At 36.6% G+C, this 24,925-nt stretch overlaps 1 protein-coding gene across 1 annotated transcript in view; it reads right to left on the bottom strand.

Annotated features, from left to right (window-relative positions):
* Positions 1 to 6,695: 6,695 nt before the first annotated feature.
* Positions 6,696 to 24,925, bottom strand: part of LOC703857 (histamine N-methyltransferase-like) — a 49,552-nt gene continuing 31,322 nt past the window's right edge. The window contains exons 3-6 of the mRNA XM_028830671.2: positions 19,684 to 19,791; positions 18,519 to 18,649; positions 15,768 to 15,861; positions 6,696 to 7,351 (exon numbers count right to left, since the gene is read on the bottom strand). Of these exons, the coding sequence (XP_028686504.2) occupies positions 6,996 to 7,351; positions 15,768 to 15,861; positions 18,519 to 18,649; positions 19,684 to 19,791 (689 nt within the window). The 3' untranslated portion in view covers positions 6,696 to 6,995. The remainder of the gene's footprint in view (positions 7,352 to 15,767; positions 15,862 to 18,518; positions 18,650 to 19,683; positions 19,792 to 24,925) is intronic.

Raw genomic sequence — 24,925 nt, 5'->3', positions numbered from 1 at the left:
AAAGTAGAAGAGGAGAAGATATCTCTTCCTTTGTCATCATGATCCACAAATTGTGTTATTTCTTCTCACATTCTGTTGTCTAGAACTTAGTCATATGGCTATATCAAACTCCAAGGGTGCATAACAAATGTAGTCTTATCTGGGTAGGCTTGTAGCTAGTTAAAAATTAGACATTCTACTACCATAGAAGGAAGGGAGAGGAGGCTAGTCTCTGCCACCTCACTTCACGACTCTGTCCAGCTGGAGCTACACTGGGCTCAATATTTGCTGTTAAAAAGCCTCTTGTAGTCGGGCGTGGCACTTTGGGAGGCTGAGGCGGGTGGATCACAAGGTCAGGAGATTGAGACCATCCTGGCTAACAAGGTGAAACTCTGTCTCTACTAAAAATACAAAAAAAAATTAGCTGGGCATGGTGGCGGGCACCTGTAGTCCCAGCTACTTGGGAGACTGAGGCAGGAGAATGACGTGAACCCAGGAGGTGGAGCTTGCAGTGAACCGAGATTGCACCACTGCACTCCAGCCTGGCCAACAGAGAAAGACTCCGTCTCAAAAAATAAAAAATAAATAAAAATAAAAATAAAATAAAATAGGCTCTTGTTATCAGATACTCAGTAACTGAGGATACGTTTATACAAGCTCAAAATAATGGATCAGTTCGCTGGGATTGTTCTCTCTTGCCCAAGAGACCAAGCCACAGCCATACAGGAGTTGCCTCTTGAAGATAATGTATTTTGTCTCTTGAAGATAATATATTTTGGGACAAAGTAGATCAAGTCAAACAGGTGCTATTTTTATACTAGAGTCACCAGGTGAGATCCATGCTGGGAAACAGAATACAAATTAAGAAGCTAGGAGATAATTCCTATATGAAACTTAAAGAGGAGGAAAAGGGACAGAGAGTCAATGAAGGTCAACATTAAAGGCAGCAAGATGTAGTGGTTATGAACATGGCCCTGGGGTTAATTCGTGTGTATCAGAATTCTGGCTCCTCCAGATGTGAGAATGTGGCACACATTATATAATTTAATATATAATTTTACCTCAGTTTCCTTCTTTGTGAAACTGGAATAGAAATTGTAACTAACTCACTCATAAGCTTGTTATGAGGATTAGATTGTATAATGCCTATAAACACTTAACATTAGTACGACACATCATAAGCCCTCAATAAATGTTAACTATTATTAAAATGGGGTCTTTTAAATCCCCTATGGTCTGTTTTATTTAGCAAATAATCTTCCTCCATGATTAACTCTTTTTCAAGCTGGAAACTATGAATTAGATTGGCCAAAGAAAACAGAAGGAAGCAGCCAACCTGAAGAGCCAGTTTTTGCTCCACCATTCCTAGGACACACAGATGGGAAACTCAAAAGTTGCCAACCTTGCCCAAACAAATTCATGCCATGAGGCTTCTCCTGGATTAGTAAGCCCTGGCTAATTTCCTTGCCTGGGTAACTTATACAATGAGGAATAAGTCCAAACTCTTCTCCCAGTCAGTCCTGGAGAAATAAAAACCCTAATAAAAATAATTATAAACAAACCACAAGGAGGGTAATGCACCTTCCATTAAAGGCTATTGTGGGGTAGATGAAGTCTGTTGGGAAATGTGCAGCATGGCAGCAATATCTTGATAAATAAGCTAAGGCTGCAGTGTGCTCATGCTGATAACAAGCAGCATGGAACAACTGCCTCTTCTACAAAACCCTGGGATTTATGTCCAGTCTGCCTGCATTGAAAACCAGAGAATTAACTCATGAAACTCATATATCAACACATGCAGAAAAAGGAATCACAGTACAGAAATGAAATTAGCATGAAATTAGTTAGCTGTAGAACATAAATAAAGGTACTGACACTTTTCTGCATCTTCTATAGCAAATGTCTTTGGAGAACTCACCAAACTTGGACTATACCTGATGGCTCCTGTGATTTATTTCAACATTTTCTATCCTAAGCAGGTTGTTTGCAAAGTCCTTCAAGTATCATTAAGACAAATCGGGAAACACAGATAATTCTTCAAGAGAAGAATATGATCATGGAAAGACACTGCTTGTACAGAGTATCCCCGTGTGTCAGTGTAGCCTCCAGAACAGTGTCTTGTATTTATTAATCCATTGCCACAGAGATTACTACAATCTGACTCAGAGTCCTAATTAATTTTTGGCACATTTAGAAATTGTGACTGTCGTTACCCAGGGAGCCTCTTAAATCAACCCCCCTTTTACTGCAGTTGCCTTTTTATGGTGTATATCACATTGAGAAATGGATTACAGGATCCTTAGCTTTAACTATCCTGCATTAGTTGATCGCGTACTATGGATGTGTATTGCACAGTTTATGAATCATAGGGGAGCTAGGGTATGGATGATAATTTAAACATGAAATTGGTGATGTCTGGGACCTGGTAGGAGGCAGCGAAATACAGGCAAAAGTCAAGGCAATGGGATGGAAAAATCAGATATTTATGACAAGCTTAAAATGAACTTGTTAGTGAAGTGTAGTATTTAGAAAGAGTCCTATCTCGTTATTCAAGGAGGTGATTTTTTTTTTCATAGTACTCTGATCCTCTGATTGCTTCTTCTTCCCTTTTATGATCAGATCCCCTTCAATGTGCAAGTGGATATCTGGGGGCAATGGTGATTTAGTTCTATGAAGTCATACTCTGCATCTAAGATGAATGAAGATCACATATTTAACTTGTCCAATATGTAGACATACAGTGTGAGTCGGTAGATATAGGGTTTAACTAATTTCCTGTTATCAACTTGCTTTGGGAGCTGGATTAAATTGTTCAATGTATTAGTATCTCAGTTTCCTCACCTATGAAATAGGATAATAATAAATAATCTTTCTAATTCATGAGGTAAGAACCAAATAAGATCTTCTATTTTGCTCTACCTAAGACATCTGGGAGGCAAGAAGCAGACACCCACAAGAACACCTGGAGTAAAATGTTATTTGTTTTCAGGTCAGACACAGACGGGAATAGAAATTGCAAGGACCCTTCCTTGAGACAGCCAAAGCTTATCTCCCATTCCAAGCCCATGTGGTCTTACACTCCTGGCATCTCTCATTCTCTCTACAAGTTGGTTCCATGCCTCACCTTCAAACCATGGCAACCCAGTGAGGTCCTCCCACATGTGGCCCACAGTGGTGACTCTAGACTTGAATCTATCTTAGGACCCTTCAGCTCAGCTACTATAGAAAGCCAACTCGCCTCCTTATTGTCCTTTAGATATGTCAAGCTCATTTCCACATCAGGGCCTTTGTATTCGCACTTCTTCAAATGCTCTTCTCCCAACTCTATGCATGGTTTGCTCCTTCACTGCATTTCAATCTCTGTTCAAATCTCATTCTTTTAAAGATAGCTTCCCTGATCACTCCACTTAGTATTACACCATCTGGTACTCTTTTCCCCTTATTTACTTTTATTTTCTTAATATCACCTATCATTATCTGGCATATATTTATTTTTTGTCTATTTCACCCACTAGAAATCAGGTCAATGAGTTGCTGTTGTTGTTGTTTTGCTGTGATATGTCCTTTGCTTTGAAAACTCCCTCACACCTAAGAGGAACTCAATAGATACTGATTAACTGTATATATCACGAATAAGTGAATGAATGTCTCATTGCCCCAGATTTGTAGTTTCAAATTTTTAAGAGAATTTTTAATGGATGCATTTCATAATTTTCAGAAAGACCATTTCATCAATTTCTGCTTATAGATTTCTATCCATGTGCCAGCTGGATAGTCTCATCAGGCAGGGTTGAGATGGGGCCATTTCACATGGTGCTGAGCACAGGCACTTAGAGCATGGATAGCTAAGGGAGGCAGATCCCTTAAGTTGGGGCTTGGATGGTACAATCCTGAAGGCACCTTGGGTCTCTTGGACGACCAGCTTAGCTCTGAAAGACACAGAGGCCATCTTCCTGTGGCTAAGAATCTCAAGGTCAGAGACTAGGCCAGATCCTACAAGTACTAGCTCTCTGGCCTTAGTTGTAATTGTCCTTAAACTTTTTATTTACTCTGCATTTTGTATTGAGTTTCCATGAGTAACTAATAACAGCAGTGGTTAATATTTTTGAGTATTCCTGATGAGTCTAACACTTTATGTGCATATTTATGAAGCTTAACTCCTGGGCTTCTCATAACCATCTTCTGAGGTAGATACTATGATTCACTTCATTTTGCAGATGAAGAAATATGAGAATAGAGAGAAAATAAAGTGCCTAATGTCACTTGGTGAGTAATTAATACAAACAGAATTTGTACCCAGTTAAGTCCGACTTTTCAGCCTTATTTAACAAGGTTATTTTAATCCACTCACTCCACTGTGGGACTTCCCAAGAAGTTCACATTTTCTTAGAAGTAACATTCTGATGAGGTGACACATACAAATATGATTTCAATAATAAAGTATTATGTGCAAGCTATTCTCATTAAACAAACATTTAAAATACATTAAATATACATTAGGGTCTGTGCAGTTCCACAGACTTAAGATCTAGTATTCTCTATGGCCTTTGCATCTCTTTTTATGGATGTGCATTAGAAATTACTTAATTTTTATGGCCCAGAATGGCAGGGTTTTTAATTAAGAAAGTCACCAATTTTTATAATAAGCAAATATCAAGCCCTAAAATGCTGCGCTCCATATCATGCTTTCACTTTGGGTTTTGGCAATATGCCCTAACAATACGTGCAAAAAAAGTGTCTAAAAGAGTCCTAAATAAGTTAAGGTTTACACTCATACTAATGGCAACACATAACTTTGTTGGCTTTCTTGAGCTCTGTTTATAATAATAATATGAACACACAAGGTACAAAATAAATGTTTGAGAAGGAAAGAATTCATTGATGCCCCTTTACTTAGCATTTACCATATGCAAGGCACCACGTTAAACACTGAGAGATCCATGATACATAAAACAACATTCCAAATTCACCCCGAGCACTTTTTTCTGAAACACGAGAACAAACCTGAAAAGCCAGCATGTGACTGCCCCAAATTTTGGTAATATCATACAGTGCAAGAAGAAATCAGGGATAGGTTTATCCCTTGAACTTATCTAGCTTCCCATTGCTAACTAGTAGGTTTTCATGGAATTTCTCTCTTTAAAACGGCTGTGTGTTTCAATTGCATTAAAATTAAGCAGGTGAGAATTTATTTATCCTTATATACTAAAGGTTTAACAAGGACGAGAAAAAGGCCATATTTACAAACACCAATCTATGGACTGCAATTGTTTTGCATCTTTCAATAGGATTGTTAGTTCTATTTTTGTTTGTTTTTGCACGTGTGCTTTATACAAAAGACTCTGTAAAGTCTTGATTTCCATATTTCTGGTGAAGCTCTTCCAGGTCTTCATGGCCCCATACCCATCAATCATATGTGCCTCACAGATTTCCTTTGTCAGTAGTACATATCAGTATGATTAATGATTCAGTGTTCATACTCAGGAATCTGATTGGAGAACTGTCGTTTCATTTGTTGGAACGTATAATTCAAAAAGCATTGATGAAGTTGTCCAAAAAAAAGAGAGAGCAATGCAAGTCTGTCTTACTTATTATGAACAACAAAGCTTGGTAGCTTATTAGTGTAAATAGGCTCTCTATGCCAGTATATTCCCTGGGGATAAACTAAGTGATTGAGAGGGGTCGTTTAAGTTTTTAGAGTGATTATACATCAGCATTACATGGAAGCCCTATTACATGAAAGAGTGAGTATCACACCAGGTTGAAGGCTTCCTCATTGGCAGAATGAGGGCTCATGAGCTGTTTAGTAAAACCTTACTTTTATTTTGTTTCTGACAGGGAGTACTAATTATTTACATACTTAAAATATTTATTTATTAATTATTAAATTAGCTATTTACTTATCGAAATTTATGTACTATTTATGTAAAAAATGATAGAGGGTTATTATTAAAAATAAGAAACATCAAATATGTTTTCAAAACCCCCCTGAAATCCTACAGTCCAAATGACTCTTGGTCTCACAGGAGGTCTTAAGAGTGACATAAGAAACTACAAAGTATCAAAATGCATTGAAGGTTTTCTAGAACCTTGCATTTACGCAATTCCTAGAAATCTGGTAAAAGGTGCATTTTAAGCTAGAACAGGTTTTAGTTTTGTGTTTTTTTGTTCTTCAATAAATTTTGTTTATATATCTGGCTATTATTTTGAGGGGAAACAGTTTGTTCTCACTGTTATACTTACCTAAATTTCAAACATATTAAAGATTACATTTTTTAAAAAAAGCAAAACTATAATATTATTTTGATAAAATGTTAGTATTTTAAAACCTTGGCTTTAGAAGGTCTTTTAAAATGTGTCAAAGCCCAGACTTTAAAAAATTTGGCTGAATATAATAGAAAACTTCAGTATATCAAAAATACAAACAAAAAGCTATTAATTCACAGATAAAATTACAAGAGAAACATAATGGGAAGAAATGACAACACATGATAAAGAATTAATTTTTAATATTCTAAAGGTGCTTACTCTTAAAAATTAATAAAAATGAGATAAAAAGTACAATAGAAGAATGTACAAAGAGAAATATTTCTTCATAAAATGGCCAAATCAGTAACACAGGCTTTGTGTTCAAAGTGTTGATAAGTGCATACGTCACTAATAAAGAATCTATAGTATATATTTTATTATTATTCTAGAAAAATTTCAGACAATCAGCAAATGGAATGAATTTTATTATCAATATGCCATAGAAATTCGGTCATCTAATTTTTCTAGCTTATGTTATGTTGAGCCTGCATGTGGTCTCTCTTCCTGGAGGAGGGACAGGATAAGACCAGCAGTGTCCCATATGATTCCAAATGGAAGTCCAATAATGTCTTGGAGTTCACTACTTCTCATATCCAAACAGTGCTTTATCTACATTAATGTAGGTGTTTGTAATTTTAATATGGATATCAATGAGCAATCAGAGTTGTTCAAAATATAATTTTTGAATATACTTTTGTGATTGATAGTTATGCCCCAATCACTATGAAACTCAGATTATTATTAAAAAGAACCTTCCCCTCTTTCTTAGTACTAAATTCAGGCTCTTGTAGATCTTTCACAAGCTCTGCTTTGAGATCAGGTGGTGCTGTGGCATTAAAGTTGCAGGTTTCAGTCAAAAAATCCCAAAGCAGGTCTGCAGTTTCATTACCATCAGTAAAGCAATCAGATATGTCCAAGGTGGACAAAAAGTCATAGCACTCATACTTAAGCCCTAGGTTGTCCAGCATCTGAGTGAGGTCATCTGATGTGACATATAGGCAAAGGTCATCCTGGGGTAAGCGTGATCCGTACTTTCTCCACAGCTTGTCCCAGCCACTGCTTCCTGTGCAATAAAACACAATTCATGCTTTCATTTATTCTTTCTTTCATTTGCAGTCTGCCAGAAAGTACACTAGATGCTTAGAATAGAACAAAATAATAATCTTGTCCTTTGTGCAGTTCATATTTCAAGGAGTACGGGAGGAGAGAGAAAAATAAGTAAATATATGGTGATAAATGCTAAATGAAAAAGTAATCTGAATAAGTGCTAAGAGAGTTAAAGACTTTGATGGGTTGCTGTTTTAACTAGGGTGGTCACAGAATCTCTCTAATAACCTGACATTTGAGCAGAGACCTGACAGCAAGCCATGAAGATATCAGGGGGAAGATGACTCCAGGAGACAGATGAGCAGCTGCAAAGGACCTGAAGCAGGATGATACTTGGCCCATTAAAGAACTAGCCGGGAAGCCAGTGAAATTGGAGCTGAATGAGTGAGGGCAGAGGAGAAGGAGATTAGGTTGGAGGGATTAGGGGTGGGGAGTGGATGAAGGCACCAGATCACTTGGGGCCCAATGGGAAACCACCATAATGCTGTCTGATAGAACTTTCTGAACCAATGGACACGTTCTATATCTGCATTGTCCAGCAGGATTGCCACTCACCACTTGTTGCTGTGGAGCACTTGAAAGGTGGCTTAGGACTTGAGTTTCAAGTGTGACTGAAGATCTGAATTTTAAGTTGCATTCATCTAAATTAATTTCAGTTTCAACTTCACTACCAAAACATGGTTTCTGTATGGAACAGCACATGAGGATGACTCAATATACATTTAATAAGGTCACTCTGGCCACACAGATGAGAAGAGAGTACTGGAGCATAAGGGCAGAGGTGGGGAGAACAGTGAGAAGGCTACTATAATCACCTGGGGATAGGTGGCGGCAGGTCCCACGGACCAGCGAGCTGGGAGGTGAAGAGAAGTGGTGGGAGTTTTTATGTATTATACTCCTAGATCCAACAAGGCTTGCCAACAGTTTGGATGTAGGATATGGGTAAATGGGAAGAATCAGTGATGACCCCAGTGATTTCTGCGTGGGGGCCTGAGAAGATAGAATTGCCATTATTGGAGAGGAGAAGAATGAGGGATGAGCAATTTTGTATCATCAGGCCTCTGGTTTCAGGAATATAGATTTGAGATACCTAGTGGACATTCAGGCGGTGACATGAGAAAGGTGGTTGTTAATCTGGAATTCAGACAAGAGTCTTTAATAGTAAAAATTAAAATGGAAAAAAAGAGCACAGTAATGATGATTTACTCAAATAAATGATTTTTTACTCTCTTCTCTATATAAAAAATGATGCTGCCTTGGACTGACAATAACTAGGTGGATTTCTATAAATCTTGTCCCCAAGTTCAGAATACCCTTTAGCAATGTTTGTAGTATTTAATTGAAATTCTAACCCTGCAGAGAAGCTACGGAATACCTTATCTGAGGGAGACAGGCATGAACTGAACTCTTCTTCTGATGCTTTATGAATGAGATGAGGCTTGTGAGATGAGCCTCTCAGAACTTAAATTTCCTCATCTGTAAAATGCGGATTATCTTACTTACCTTGAATACAACTACAAGCATTACATGAGATAATTTAAGTGAATTATTGCACAATGGTAAGCAGATGAAAGGTGTGTAATAAGTGCTTATAAAATACATGAATTAGTCTGCTAGTGTATTTCCACTGATCGTAATCTTGAGACTAAAAAAGCAAACCTGCTATTCAGAAATCTACAATAATAATGAATTTCTATTTATAGGCCTTCTAATACATGCATATTACATACACAGTCAGTACAGGCAGTAATAAAGAGCATGGTCTCTAAAACCCAATTGCCTGAGTATGAAGCCTGGCTTTCCCTCTTACCAACTTTATGAACCTGTGTCTCAGTTTTATCATCTGTAAAACAGGGGTGATAATATAATTCATTCATAGACTGCTACAAGGATTCACTGAGCTAATAAAGTAAAGGCCCTTAGAACCATGACACATTAGTTAACATTACTGAAGTGTTAAACTGGATTTGGCAAAAGCAGTATAAGAGACAACTTATACTTTCTTTGTGCTTCTAGGATTAAATGTCTTGAGCTACTTTTGGTTCCCAAGTCCCCTTTATGATTTAGTGAGAGTAACTGACTCTCCAGAAAAATACACAAACAATACATACCCACACAGTTCTGCATATGATTATAGAATGCTCAAAGACCCTTGACTCTCATGCACGGATTAAGCTAAAGTTCCCAGATTTAATTCAACCCAAGAGATGAACCAAGACAAAGAATAGGCTAAATAATAAATAGCCTAGGATAATTGATGTTCTACTTATATTTCAGAAGAGGGGGAGGTAACTGTAGGATATGCTCTAGGAGAAGGTGGAATTGTAATGAAGTAGAAGAATAAAACTTCCATTCAATGAAAATAAATGAGGGTTGTGAGTATTTATTAAAAAATCTTTTATTCCAAAGACAGTGAATTGTCTTCCTAAATAAGAGTTTGCCGGCAAACAAGATATTACAAGAAAATCAGCATTTCAGTGGCTGAAGAGAGGCCTGTTAACATCATTATTATATTTTTAACCTGGCAGAGAAAAAAGAACCAAACACTAACTGCAGAAAATGTGCTGGTGTCAGTGATGTGACTTGGTGCCATTTCTGAGCTGAGCAATTATGCACTTCCAGACTGATGCATTATAATGGCTCTCGGTGGGCACAACATATGGTGTTACTTTTGTTTTCAACATGATATAAACCAGATTTTTTTTTCACTGCATTAAAAATAACACACAATGATTTGCCTCCTTCCTTACTCAGGTAAGGAGAGGACACACAGAAAGCTTCAGTGATCTCCTTCTGGCTCATCTCCCTTAACCAGACAGGCTGCCTTTTAAATAGCAACCCTCCCAATTGATGTTTGGCTATAACATTTGCAGAAAAAACATTTCTTTGATACAATTTTAGTGTGGGATACTCCACATTTTTTTAAAGAAATCCAACTCTCTTGTTCTTATGTCTCTTCTTTTTTATCCCCAGATCAAATTTCTTTCATCTCCATTATCAGGAACTTCTACTAGTTATCACTAAATGACTATCTCTTGAGTTGGGGTAATTCTGTAATAGATATTTACAAACACAGAGGAAAGGTTGATTTCCATCAAGCAACATAAATTTCAATAAGCTGACCAGTAAATGTTGTCATTTAATTCTGATTTCAATTTATTTTTCTTTCCCTAATTAGTTTTAGTTGTTCTTCATTGCTTTTGTCTGGCTGCTTCCATTTGCTGTGTGTGTGTGTGTGTGTGTGTGTGTGTGTGTGTGTGTGTGTGTGTCTTTTTTATTGAGTCTTTGATTCTTATTTATTAAACTCCATCTGCAAATATCCAGAGATTCCTGTGTTCTCTGATTTCATCAAGTCAGTTTTAGCTGAAATATACTCTTTTTCCTTGGATGTATGTTCAGAGCTTATTGTAGTTCTGATATCATAGGGCAGAAATAATAAACAATTAGTTCAATTAAAACATGTATACTGAGTATTGTCTCTGTGCCAAAGTTTTTACAAAGATCTAGGAACAGAGATGAATCTCCCTATATGCCTCCCTGTATACCATGAGTACTCAGTTTTGTGCATTGCAGAGCAGCTATGGATGACAATATTACCCTGCAACAAATGAACATACACAGAAGCATCTTCCCTTTTAGGTAATTATGAGGCAAATTCCACTGAGAAAGTGACCCAAAGAATCTTGATAAAAACAGAACCTAGTGTAAACCAATGTGGTATAGATATTCCAAGTTCTAGGTCAATATTCAACTTTAGGAAATGTTTCAATCTGTCGAGTGAATGAAAAATGGGGTTTAAATAATTATTTTGTTCACTGACATCGATATGAAAATGTCTGATTGGAAATTTCTTGGGATCAAATTTGTTCCCAATGTTGGAAACTAGATTTTATCTATTTTTCCAAAAGCTAACCAATATATTTGTATTGGGTATGTTAATATAACAAAGCAACTATTGCTATTTTTTAAAAATAGGAAACTACAGTCACCTTCATCATATACCTTATCTGAGGGAGACAGACATGAACTGAACTCTTCTTCTGATGCTTTGTGAATGAGATGAGGTTCATCTCAGGGAGGGGAGCAAAATAATTTATCTCAGGGAAATGTATTGTTGTTAAGCCAAGTTCATGTATGCACAGGTTTATCTAGGTGACAGAAATAGAATAAAAGGGAATTAAACTACTCTATAAGAGGGTTGCTGGGTCAACTGGTAGTTCTTCTTTTAACTCTCTGAGAAATTGCCATACTGCTTTCTACAGTGGTTGAACCACTTTACACTCTCACCAACAATGTATAAGTGTTCCTTTTACTCCACAACCTCATCAGCATCTGTTATTTTTTGTCTTTTTAATACACAGTCATTCTGACTGGTATGAGATGGTATCTCATTGTGGTTTTGATTTTCATTTTGCTAATGATCAGTGATGCTGAACTTTTTTTCAAATGTTTGTTGGCCACATCTCTGTCTTCTTTTGAGAAGTGTTTATTCACGTCCTTTGCCCACGTTTTAATGGGGTTGTTTTTCTCTTGTAAATTTAAGTTCATTATAGATGATGGATATTAGACCTTTGTCAAATTCATAGTTTGCAAATATTTTCTCCCTTTCTGTAGGTTGTCTGTTTATTCTGTTGATAGTTTCTTTTGCTGTACAGAAGCTCTTAAGTTTAATTAGATGCCATTTGCCAATGTTTTTATTGCTTTTGGTGTCTTTGTCATGGAATCTTTGCCTGTTCCTATGTGCAGGATGGTATTGCCTAGGTTGTCTTCTGGGTTTTTATAGTTTTGGGTAGTCTTTAAGCCATAGTGAGTTGATTTTTATATAGAGTATAAGGAAGGAGTCCAGCCTCAATCTTCTGCATATGGCTAGCCAGTTATCCCAGCCCGATTTATTGAATAAGAAGTCTTTTCCCCATTGCTTGTTTTTGTCAGCTTTGTCAAAGATCAGATGGTTGTAGGTGTGTGGCCTTATTTCTGGTTTCTCTGTTCTGTTCCATTGGTCTATGTGCCTGTTTTTGTACCAGTACCATGCTGTTTGGTTACTGTACCCCCCTATAGTATAGTTTGGAATCCCATTACTGGGTATATACCCAGAGGAATATTAATCATTCTATCATAAAGACACATGCACATAAATGTTCATTGCAAGATTATTCACAATAGCAAAGACATGGAATCAACCTAAATACTCATCAGTGACAGACTGGTTAAAGAAAATGTGATACATATACACTATGGAACACTATGCAGTCATAAAAAAATAAAATGAGATCATATCTTTTCCGGGGACATGGATGGAGCCAGAAACTATTGGCCTTAGAAAACTAACGCAGAAACAGAAAACAAAATACTGCGTGTTCTCAATTATAAGTGGGAGCTTAATGATGAGAACTGATGAACACAAAGAAGGAAACAACAGACATTGAGGTCTACTTGAGGAAGGAGGGTGGGAGGAGGAAGAGGAGCAGAAAAGATTATGATTGGGTAGTGGGATTAATACCTGGGTGATGAAATAATCTGTTTAACAACCCCCCTGCCACTGGACACGTTTATCCATGTGACCAACCTTCAGATGTACCCCCGAACTTAAAATAAAACTTAAAAAAGAGGGTTGCAATAGAAAGTGAGGAGGTGGCATCTCAGCACTGAACTAAGAGGATATGAGGGAAGGCTGAGAGAAGTTATGAGAGCAGGTTCAATGGAAGGGAGTCCAGACTGAGCAAGAGAAAGGTGAGAAAGAGTCACGGTGGGACCTTAATGCTGAATTCTGTTCTTTGTTCCTCTTTCTCCCCCACAGGTCTCAACATCTGTCAAAAGCAAGAACGGTGTTTTGGAGAAGGAAGGAGGTAGGACTATGTCATGTTTAGGGCAATGTGAAATAAGATGAGAAAGGGCAGTTGCAGTACATGAAAGATTTAGAGAGAAGAAATCAAAAGTTGAACTTGGAGCAGGCAGTGGATGGCAATCATCAGGAGCATTTAAGTCTGACCTCAGGAATCCTCAGGAGTAAAGGAATGGTGATGAGGGGATGGATTACCCAAGTTACTTGAAATGAGAGCTCCATCATTTACTCTGGATGTTTAAGAGTTAAGTATGACGTGCCCATAGGACTGGAGAATCTGGGGACATTCCAGTTATACTAAATTGATGACAATGATCAACATAGTTCATAATTCTATTTCTCTTTTCAGGTAGAATTATTTTTCACTGCAAAGTAATCATTAATGTGAAAAGCGGGTTTTTTTAAAAAATTAACTTATATTTAATTAATTTATTTACTTAGCATTCTGACAAATAGAGGCAAAAAAAGCCAAGACATTCTTAGCTTTAGGAGAAAGAGAAGCAGAAAACCCCAAATAAAATATCTAAATCTTTCTTCTACTTTTGCTAAGTGGTTTTTCTTTTAGGAAAAAATGGATGGCTATAGCTGTGTAAATCTCTTCTAAGAAGTGCATATGGTAAAGGAAGGAGATCATCAAAATCTCTTTAATAATCTGTCAAATGTTATTCATTGCATTCTTATGTCTATTAACAATGTTTTCCTCTTTGGAATAGCTGTCTCCTGTGCTATAAGCAGTAATGAAGAATTGTTAACTGCATATTGAGAAAGTGAATAAAACATTTCCATCATCAAATACATTGATTAAATAATTTTTGACTCAAAATACTTTTCAAAAAAAGCTAACTGATTTTTGAGTCTTTACTCCCTTTCTTTTGATTTTTTAAATTATGAATGTTTATTTACAGATGGTACTCATGAACCACATATATGAAAAGATGTAACATAATGCAGATATGGTTATCCAGAAATAGCCCTTGAATAAACTGAGATGCAGAGACCAAATTCACATAGCTAGAAGTGCCTCAGTATTCTTGCTCCATGTATTAACATACAACACATTTCATTGAGTTCATTTTGGTCTTCAAGCTTCTTGATGCCAATAATCATCAATTAATTCATTCATGATACAGCCAGCAGAATACTGTAGCCATAAGGGCACTTAGTCACTTCTCAGTTACATGCGGACTATTCATGCTCCCTTCTAAACTTCAGGCTGGCTTTGTCTTATTGGTAATATACACTCATAGATAGCTAACTTTTGGGTGCTCAGATACTTAACTTCTGAAAATATGTTGGAATAAACCAAGTATAAATAAAAGATTAGATCTACCATTGAGATGAAACATATTCTAAGATAAAAAATATATGACTTCTCAATGAATTGTTATTTCTGTCTACAATACTTTTTCTATATGATTGATGAATATCATCAAGAATAGGCTGCCTACAATGTTGATAACTAAGTTTACTTTGCAATTCTAAATGCAGTTCATAGCACTTTATTAGTTCAGAGAGAGGTTAGTAAGATGAATCCAGTTTCCATAAGCCCTTCTAAATGGGAAGTGAGACCTCTCCCACATGAATGAGTATTTTTAATGAATTAGAGATAAAAATAGTGTATCTAAATGTTCCCTTGGCGGAGAGGTTGTGTATAGGAGCTCTCTATTGCCAAACTTTCACATAAGGTCAAACCCAGGATTACAAGCTATAACCATGTTTGCCATCTTTAAAGCAATTCTTCATATTTAAGAACAAATCAATTTTTTAACATACAGTGCCCAAGTATGGGGTCTGGTATAACTTTAGGGAGACAGAGTCTGTTGTGTATCTAAAATCAACCCATAAGTACTGGTGGACAATCGATAAAGATTGCTGAATGAAAGAAGTCATAAATACTGTCCTCAACAATGTCAATGTTTCATTATCTAAAAATGTTTACTTGTGTTCTCTGTGTGATACTAGATCCCTGCCAGCAACTGGTCATGCTCACATGCCTCGCTAGAAATAAAACACCAACACAAAACACAACAAATGAACTGTTTTTGATAGGCATTTGAAAAAACCTATAGCAAGCAGTGTTGATCATGGCTCTAAGAATGCAAGTTAATTAAATTTGATGATATCTGAAATACTTAAACCTTTATTTATTAATAAACATCACAGAGGGAAAAGAAACATTCAAATGGCACAAAGTAGGTAAAATAAACGTTTACTATTTTTGGTCTCATTTAAAATCTTTTGTCAGTTGAATTTACTCTAAGCTTTATAAAAAGGATTCTTATATAGAAGAGAAAGACATATTTTACCAAAAGAAAGAAGTAAACAAATGTTTAATTCCATTATACCTTCTAAATTGAGAACTGTTGTGAATAACTTCCCTAATACTGTGAAAATTAGCTGGTGATGATTAGAGGCCAAGGCAAGAATTTCATAATGAAGACAAAATACATAAGCTTCTTTCAAACACAGGGGTCCATGCATACATGTACTATTGCTGTTTTTAAATTCAGGCTGAATGAAAATAACTTACCTGACACAACAATAATGAGAATCTTAGCATTGGTACCTAAGAGACTATGGAAGAATTTCAGGGTAGCTGGGATGTCTTTTACATAATACAGCATCTAGAAATGAGGAAAAAGAGAAATGAGATGCTTCTTTATGTTGAAGTCTTTATTGCTTGGGCTAGATGCTCCTAGAAAGTTTGATTTTCTAGTTGAGTTAATTTTTATTGAAGAAAACACTTAAGAAATTTAAAAATAAAAGACGTTGCATGAAGACATAGAACAATAATGTGAGAAAATATTTGGGGAAATGGAAAAGTATGGTATTTGTTCGACTAGAGTCAAATGATTTTAAATTTACTCTTTCTGGCTTCCATAGCATAGACATTTATAGCTGGAGACACTTAGTCACCATTCCACATGGGGACATGAATCCTATGCCTATTCTATAATTCGTGAATTGCAGTTCTTCTGGGAGAAAATGGTTTCGGCACCATAAAAACAGATCCCATTTCATGGACCGTTGCTTTACAATTAAGCCCTTTGCACTAGCTTCTCCATATGCTCACAGATGCTTTTTTAAAATCACAGAAAATGTGACAGGCTCTGATGATGACAGATTCTGTAAGAAGTTGGACTAAATAAAGCATGAGGTTATCTGCTTGGCCACAGGGTGTTTAGGGGTCAGGCCACCCATTTTTAATAATTATGGACCAATCTCTAGTGAAGTACAGGCCTTTCCACCCAACACAGAGCTTGGACTTAGGTATTGACAGTGGGAAATTGTTCCCCATGGCTGGCATCTTTGGACCCCACCCCCATAGACACTTCTTATATCTCATCTTCATCTTTGTTGGACAAGAATTCAATGTTCCAAATAGCCTGTCCTTAGAGAACTCATTGCACAAAAGAAAAGTACTTTAGCTATGCTTCTTTCATATGAATGAATGAAATAAAATGGACCTGACCTGTGCATGGCTCATGGTATCTTAGGGACCACACTCCACATTTTCCACCACAGGGACCATAGGCAGGTACCCAAATATAGCAAATCAATATGATGACTAATAATCTGCAATATGACCTGGCTAGAAATGTAGAGGTGGCCCATAGAAGATCCCTTAAATTTTTCTCAAAGACAGTGAAATTTTCTGAATTGACATTGAGGTTGTAAAAGTATCATGAGTGTGTGAGGACTATAGTGAGTAATAGAGAGGCACAGATGCTGCACAGAAAAATGGGGCGTAGACAGAGATGGAGAGAGAAGAACAGGATAGAGATGCAGAGGGAAACAGAATTGCTGTGAGAAAGAAGGAACAAACATGGAAGTTTTAAGAGAAATAGGAAAGAGAAGTTGATTCCCGAAATCAAAACATTTATAACAGAGAAAAGAATAGGATCCAGGGTTAAGCAGAGGGAGTGTTTTTTGATAAAAGGAGGTTTTTGCAGTAAGATGGAAGAAGGAGATGGTGCACAAATGCAGTTATGTTTGCAAAGTTAGTAGGTGAAAAATGAGTTTCTATCTCGTAGTTTCTATTTTCTCTATACATTGTGAAGTGAGGTCATCGGTTCAGAACGAATGATCTGGGAGAGACTGCAGGAGTAGTAAGGAGAGAGGGGAGTTATAAAACAGTTATGTGAGGAAGTGGGAACAAAAGCAAATCTGGTAGAGAAATATCTTGGCATCCTGGACAGTGAAAAGTACTACCTGACAGGCAAAAGATTTCATCAGCTAAAGAAGCAGAGACATAGAATTGCCTGTATATGACAAAATCGGAGTATTTCTTCCTTTGACTTGTAGTAAGTTTATTCTTTTGGGGTGACTATCGTAGACCAGGAAGAAAAATAGTGTTTTGTTGTTAATCAAGTGGTATTGCCAAAATATGTACATTTCCCGATGGTAACCAGCTTCCAAAACCCATACATCCCTTATGCTATTCAGAAATATTAGTTATCTCTGGAAATCCAGCCCCATGTTATCTACTTAATAGTCACTCCTTTTCTATAACATGTGTGAGTCAGTTTGTTGGATCTGGATGATGGAAGTACAAATTTATTGAACTGAGGCATCATTTAATCTGCCCCTTAGACAATATGTCCACTACAGAAACACTCTGGGACATTGGTCCACCCAAACCTTTAGAGTCACTAGAGAATATGTTATGATGTTATCATTCTCAAATCTCTATATAAACATTCAATGATATAAAAAGAAATTAAAGACTGGGTGCAGTGGCTCACACCTATAATTCCAACACTGTTGGAGGTTGAGGTGGGAAGATCACTTGAGCCCAGGATTTCAAGACCAGTCTGGGCAACATAGTATGGCCGCAGCTCTACAAAAAATAAAAAAATTAGTTGGGTGTGGCGGTGCACACCTGTGGTCTCAACTAACCAGGAAGTTGGAGTGGGAGGATTGCTTAAGCTCAGGAGGTTAAGGCTACAGTGAGCTAAGATCATGCCACCATGCTCCAGCCTGGGTGACACAGTGAGACTCCCATCTCAGAAAAAGAAATAAGAATTAAGCCAACATTTTTAACAATGGATAACTGTAGATGTATTTTGATTAGAGAAAACTGGTTTTTTGAATGTTAAAGAGAATTTTAGTATTATAAACATCTTTATCCTTTATTTGGGCAGATCATAGTCACTTGTAAAATTAGAAATCAGAAGATTTTCATTTTCCTTTTAAAAGTTAGAATAGTAGGTATTCATTATATACACACACACATATATATATATATGAAAAGTCTTCTTTTTATAATACATATTCTTACCTGAATCATATGAATAAAGTCCCACTTTTGAACCTCCTTTTTCTCCAACATTCTTCTTTGATATTCAGATGATGTCTCGTTATGCCAAGCAAACTTTACATTCTCAAGGTTTGATGTCTTGGCTACAAGCTCTAAAATACAGAGAAGAGGTGACACACCATCAATTTTAATTGCAAATGTGGAACCCATTTCCATATATAATTTTAATGTAATCAATGTTATATACAAACAGATAGAAAGAACATTTTTCTTTCTTATGTCTGGGAGACCAGAGAGTTCATACTGTTTTTTTTTTTCTAGTATTTAATGAAATTAGAGGTGAAAGAAAGAGTCAGTAAGAAATAATTACAAGAACCCTGGGCAGACACAGGCTATATTGTCTTAGTATTAATGAAGAATCAACTGGTGAATTTTATCAATGGAAAGTGAATTGGAAAGAGATGATATGTTTGTATAATTCAGGAGTAGGCAAACCACTGTCCAGGGACTATATCTAGCCTGCTACTTATTTTTGTATGAACTGCAAGCTAAAAACTTATATTGTTCTACTTCCTGACTTTGTGTCACTGCCATTCATGTTTCACGTCATTATATTTTTGAATGATTTAGAAAAACAAAAGAAGGATGCTATTTCATATGTGAAAATGATATGAAATTCAAATTTTAGTGTTTACAAATAAAGTTTTATTCAAATACAGCCACGCTCATTAGTTTACCTTTTTTTGGCTGCCTTTGTGGTACATGGCAGGTTGATTAGTTGTGACAGAGACTGGACTGACCTTCTGAGTCTAAAATATTTACTATTTGGTCTTTGCCAGGAAAAGTTTGTGAACTTTTGCTGTAATCCACTAAACATAAGCTCTTTAAGGTTGGTTTAAATAATTCTGGATCAATGAATGAATCTCTATCTAAGCATAAACATCAAAAGGTAATCATTGATGACAACTGGGGAATGGATTAAGTGTCAATAGAAAAGGGAGTTTATTATTCACTGTTCACATTTTGAGATGTTTAGTCATGCCTGCCAAGAACTAATTCAGTTCTTCTCCCACTAAGCTTGCGAAAAGCATACCACAGTAACTATATTATTAATCATTCAAGGGAACAATTTGAGTTAAGTCTTTTGGGATAGGATCTGGGGTAGAGGACCAGGAGTTACAGGTACCTTTGTATTTCGCAATTTGTTCAGCACTTGGCTCAACAACTTCATTGTTGATACAAACCCTTGGGTATTGAGCCTGAACTTTGGAGACAATTTGAAGATCAATTTCACCTGGAAGATAAACATATGGAACAGGTCACATCATTCCAGCAAGAAATGATTAAAAACAATTTTAGCTGATTTATTATTTGCCCTACCTTTACTAGGAAAGCCTAGCATAAATAAAGAATAATGTTCAACTGCTGCCCCGCCATGAGGCCTGTGATGCTGAACAGCTAGGTTTTAAGTAGGCATAGTAATGTGACTCAAGGAGGGCTGTGAGTGCCATTCATTCGTTCATATGATCTTTAACATCTATCACTATATTTCATCAAATCAAAGGTGCTGTTGATTGTAGAAGGAAATTAACCCTTATTTTTGTTTCACCAAGTTATAAAAAAAGCCACTGTCAATTATAATTTTAAGAGTTTATCAACTGGACAGCATAACAATATCAGAGGTATTAAAATATGAAAAAAAAATGCACCTCAGAATTGGTAGAGTAGGCTAGGCCAGAAGAGTACAAGAAAAAAAGTCAGATTAAAAAGGGGTACAAATAAGTCAGGTAAAATAAAGAAGAAAAACATGTCAGATATCTGCCCTTATAAACACTGTTATCTGTGACACAGACACAGAAATAGCCCTGGCTCAGTTGAATCAAGGTAGGAAAGGGGAAGAGAACATGTGGGGAGAGGATGAGAGATGAGGCCAGCGTGATGGTGCTTCATGGGGAAAGATCACTCGTGAACTCTGTCACTCTCAGGGTAAATGGGAGTTAGCCCAGAAACTGGGGGGAAGTGAGGGATTGCAGATACAGGGGACAAGATGACAGACACACACGCAGAAAATAAAAGAGTGTATTTGGAACTACTAGCAGTCTGGATTTCTTAGAATATGGAGCAAGGCAGGGCCTCCAAGCAAGAGGTGATTCCAGAAAGGTATGGTGAGGTGACTATGAGCAAGGCAGATATTTATTCATACTTATATTATTCATATTATTATATGAATATAATATAATAATTATATTATTCATATATATTATTCATATTATACCATGTTTCAGGCACTGCACTAGGCTCTACAGAATGATTATAAGAAGGGTCAGTAGATACGTGCCCTGGTGAAAATTCAGCCTGTAAGGGATAGTGTAAGAGAGATGACAATAATCAGATGGACTTGAGTTTTAAACCTGTCTTCTTCACTTACTCGGTGTATACGACTTTGGGCAATTTGCTTTACCTCTCCAAGCTTCATTTTTTTAATTAGAAAAATAAAAATAATAATAGTAACTAATTTATTAGTTGTGAGGGTTAAATGAAGTAATGCATATAATGCACAGTGCAAAATAAAGTTGGCACTGAATAAATGTTAGCTGTTCATTATTTTTATTGTTATCTTGAGTCCATCTCTTGAAAATACTTCTTCTCTCTCTATTGCTGATACCTCCAACTTATGTTTTGCACTTTTATTCAATTACGTTATGATGTTGACCTTCATTAAAATGGAAATACCTCCTGGCAAGATTAGCATAGGAAAATGATGTTAGTCTTTAACATTTGGCATAAATGACATTAACAGAAACTTTCCAAGGTTGCACATGGCAGGAAGCAAAAGCAGAGGTCATAGGACTGGGAGGTCTGGAAGGAAACAGATGAGGAAAATAAACCAGGAACAGAAGATGCTAGACTAGGAAAAGACAGTGGTCCAGGAGCATATGAGAGTCCCAAGTACTGCCAATAGGAGATGGCATACATGGTGCGTGTGGAGGGAAGGAGGAAGAGTGGGAAGGAAGCTGAAATAGAGTATGAAGTCACTTATGTGACCATTTTCTTCACAGCCAGCCCTACCTACTTAAAATCATGTATTTCTTCATTGATAACTATAGCTGCCATTTATTATTGGCCACCTACTAATTGCTAAACACTGTGCTAGGCTCTTCACCTGGAACATCTCATTAATCCTGACAGCAAGTTCCATGATATTATTAATAATCCCAACTGGATTAGGTGATTTGAGTATGTTGACATTCAAGGGATATTGATATACCTGAAGTTTAAGTCACATTGGTCTAAATCTACAATATTTGTTCTTCTAACTACTTCATATAAGAAGTACAAAGATAACAAATACTAAAAAGACATGAAAAACCTTTAATTCTTCTGTTCAGCAACCATTTTGAAGGGAAAAAAAGATAACTAAGACAAAAGCCTGATAAGAATAGCTGTGGGCTAATGGGAAATAGATTCTAGTTTGCCCCCAAAAGACTAGAGACCAAAATTTTCTGTTCTTGCCTCATATTAACCTAGTCACACATTTTAAATGAAAAATTTGAGGATCTCAAATTTGACATTTTGAAAAAGATAACTGAAGTGCAATTATATTCCCTCAGGGCTTGATGAGCTCTCCCCCATCAAGATGGACTTAGACATTTCAGGTTGGCCTGGTTGGCAAAATATATCTAGCACAATCTGGAACATGTTCACAGCCAGGCAGTCCCTCTTCCTGGGGCACTGATAGAGGACACAATGCTAGAATCACAATTGACATACAGAAACCATTGGTTTGCATAACAGCCTGTAGAGTGTAAGCCCATGTGTGCTGGATTCCTAGCAAAAATAAATTAAGTTTAAGAAGAGGCGATAATGCAACTATTTCCTTAAGAGTCAATTAGAACATAAAATCTATTTCTGACCTCATAAGTAGGGTGACCATACATGTTTGTCAGGGACATTTCCATTTTATACCTGTTGTTTTAGTGTCCATCTGCTTTTGTTTTTTGGTCCTAACTTGTTCATATGTTTGTTGGCCACATAAATGTCTTCTTTTGAGAAGTGTCTGTTCATATCCTTTGCCCCCTTTTTGATGGGGTGGTTTGTTTTTTTCCTATAAACTCATTTAAGTTCCTTGTTAATTCTGGATATTGGACCTTCATCAGATGGGTAGAGTGCAGAAATTTTATCCCATTCTCTAGGTTGCCTGTTCACTCTGATAATAGTTTCTTTTGCTGTGCAGAAGCTTTTTAGTTTAATTATATCCCATTTGTAAATTTTGGCTTTTGTTGCAATTGCCTTTGGCATTTTTGTCATGAAGTCTTTGTCCATGCCTATGTCCTGAATGGTATTGCCTAGATTTTCTTCTAGGTTTTTATGGTTTTGGGTTTTACATTTAAGTCTTTAATCCATCTTGAGTTAATTTTTGTGTAAGGTGTAAGGAAGGGGTCCAGTTTCAGTTTTCTGCATGTGGCTAGCCAGTTTTCCCAGCACCATTTACTGGATAGGAGATCCTTTCCCTGTTGCTTGTTTTTGTCAGGTTTGTTGAAGATCAGATGGTTGTAGATGTGTGGTGTTATTTCTGAGGTCTCTGTTTCATCGGTCTCTATGTCTGTTTTGGTACCAGTACCATGCTGTTTTGGTTACTGTAGACTTGTAGTATAGTTTGAAGTCAGGTAGCATGATGCCTCCAGCTTCGTTCCTTTTGCTTAGGATTGTCCTGGCTATATGTGATCTTCTTTGATTAGATATGAAACTTAAAATAGCTTTTTCTAATTCTGTGAAGAATGTCAATGGCATTTTGATGGGAATAGCATTGAATCTACAAATCAATTTGGGCAGTACGGCCATTTTCATAAAATTGATTCTTCTTATCCAGGAGGATGGAATGTTTTCCCATTTGATTGTATCCTCTCTTACATCCTTGAACAATGCTTTGTAGTTCTCCTTGAAGAGGTTCTTCACATCACTTTTTGCTGTATTCCTAGGTATTTTATTCTCTTTGTAGCAATTGTGATTGGGAGTTTATTCATGATTTGGCTCTGTGTTTGTCTATTGTTGGCGTAAAGGAATGCTTGTGATTTCTGCACATTGATTTTGTATCCTGAGACTTTGCTGAAGCTGCTTATCAGTTTCAGAAGTTTTTAGGCCGAAACAATGGGGTTTTCTAAATATGCAATCATGTTGTCTGCAAACAGAGACAATTTGACTTCCTCTCTTCCTATTTGAATACCTTTTATTTCTTTCTATTGCCTGATTGCCCTGGCAACAACTTCCAATACTATGTTGAATAGGAGTGGTGAGAGAGGACATCCTTGTCTTGTACCAGTTTTCAACAGGAATGCTTCCAGCTTTTGCCCAGTCAATATGATATTGGTTGGATAAGTTTGTCATAAATAGTTTTTATTATTTTGAGATATGTTCCATTAATACCTAGTTTATTGAGAGTTTTTAACAAGAAAAGATGTTTAATTTTATCAAAGGCCTTTTTCTGCATCTATTGAGATAATCATGTGGTTTTTGTCCTTCATTCTGCTTATGTGATAGAATATGTTTTTTGATTTGTGTATGTTGAACGAGCCTTGCATCCCAGGGATGAAGCCAACTTGATCCTGGTGGATAAGTTTTTTGCTGTGCTGCTGAATTCGGTTTGCCAGTATTTTATTGAGGATTTTCCCATTGATACTCATCGGAGATACTGGCCTGAAGTGTCCTTTTTTTGTTGTGTCTCTTCCTGATTTTGTTATCAGGATGATGCTGGCTTCATAAAATGAGTTAGGGAGGCATCCCTCCTTTTCAATCGCTTGTAATAGTATCTGAAGAAATGGTACCAGCTCCTCTTTGTATTTCTGGTAGGACTCAGCTGTGAATCCATCTGGTCCTGGACTTTCTTTGGTTGGTAGGCTATTAATTACAGCCTCAATTTCAGAACTTGTTATTGGTCTATTCAGGGATTCCACTTCTTCTTGGTCTAGTCTTAATTGAGTGGGGGGGGGGGGCGGTGGGAGGGGAAGTGCCCAGGAATTTAACCATTTCTTCTAGAGTTTCTAGTTTATTATGTAGAGGTGTTTATAGTATTCTCTGATGGTAGTTTGTATTTCTGTGGGGTCAGTAGGGATATCCCCTTTATCATTTTTTATTGTGTCTATTTGATTCTTCTCTCTTTTCTTCTTTATTAGTCTAGCTAGCAGTCTGTCTATTTTGTTAATTTTTTCAAAAAACTAGCTCCTGACCTCATTGATTTTTTTTTTCGAGGTTTTTTAGAGTCTCTATCTCCTTTAATTCTTCTCTGATCTTAGTTATTTCTAGTCTTCTGCCAGCTTTTGGATTAGTTTGTTCTTGCCTCTGTAACTCTTTTAATTGTGATGTTAGGGTGTCAACTTGAGATCTTCAAGCTTTCTGATAGGGCCATTTAGTGCTATAAACTTCCCTCTTAA

The sequence above is a fragment of the Macaca mulatta genome, chromosome 12 (genome assembly GCF_049350105.2).
Source record: "Macaca mulatta isolate MMU2019108-1 chromosome 12, T2T-MMU8v2.0, whole genome shotgun sequence".
NCBI classification, from domain to species: Eukaryota; Metazoa; Chordata; class Mammalia; order Primates; family Cercopithecidae; genus Macaca; species Macaca mulatta.
Note: the sequence above shows the minus strand (reverse complement) of the source record. Positions and strands in the feature narration are given on the sequence as shown.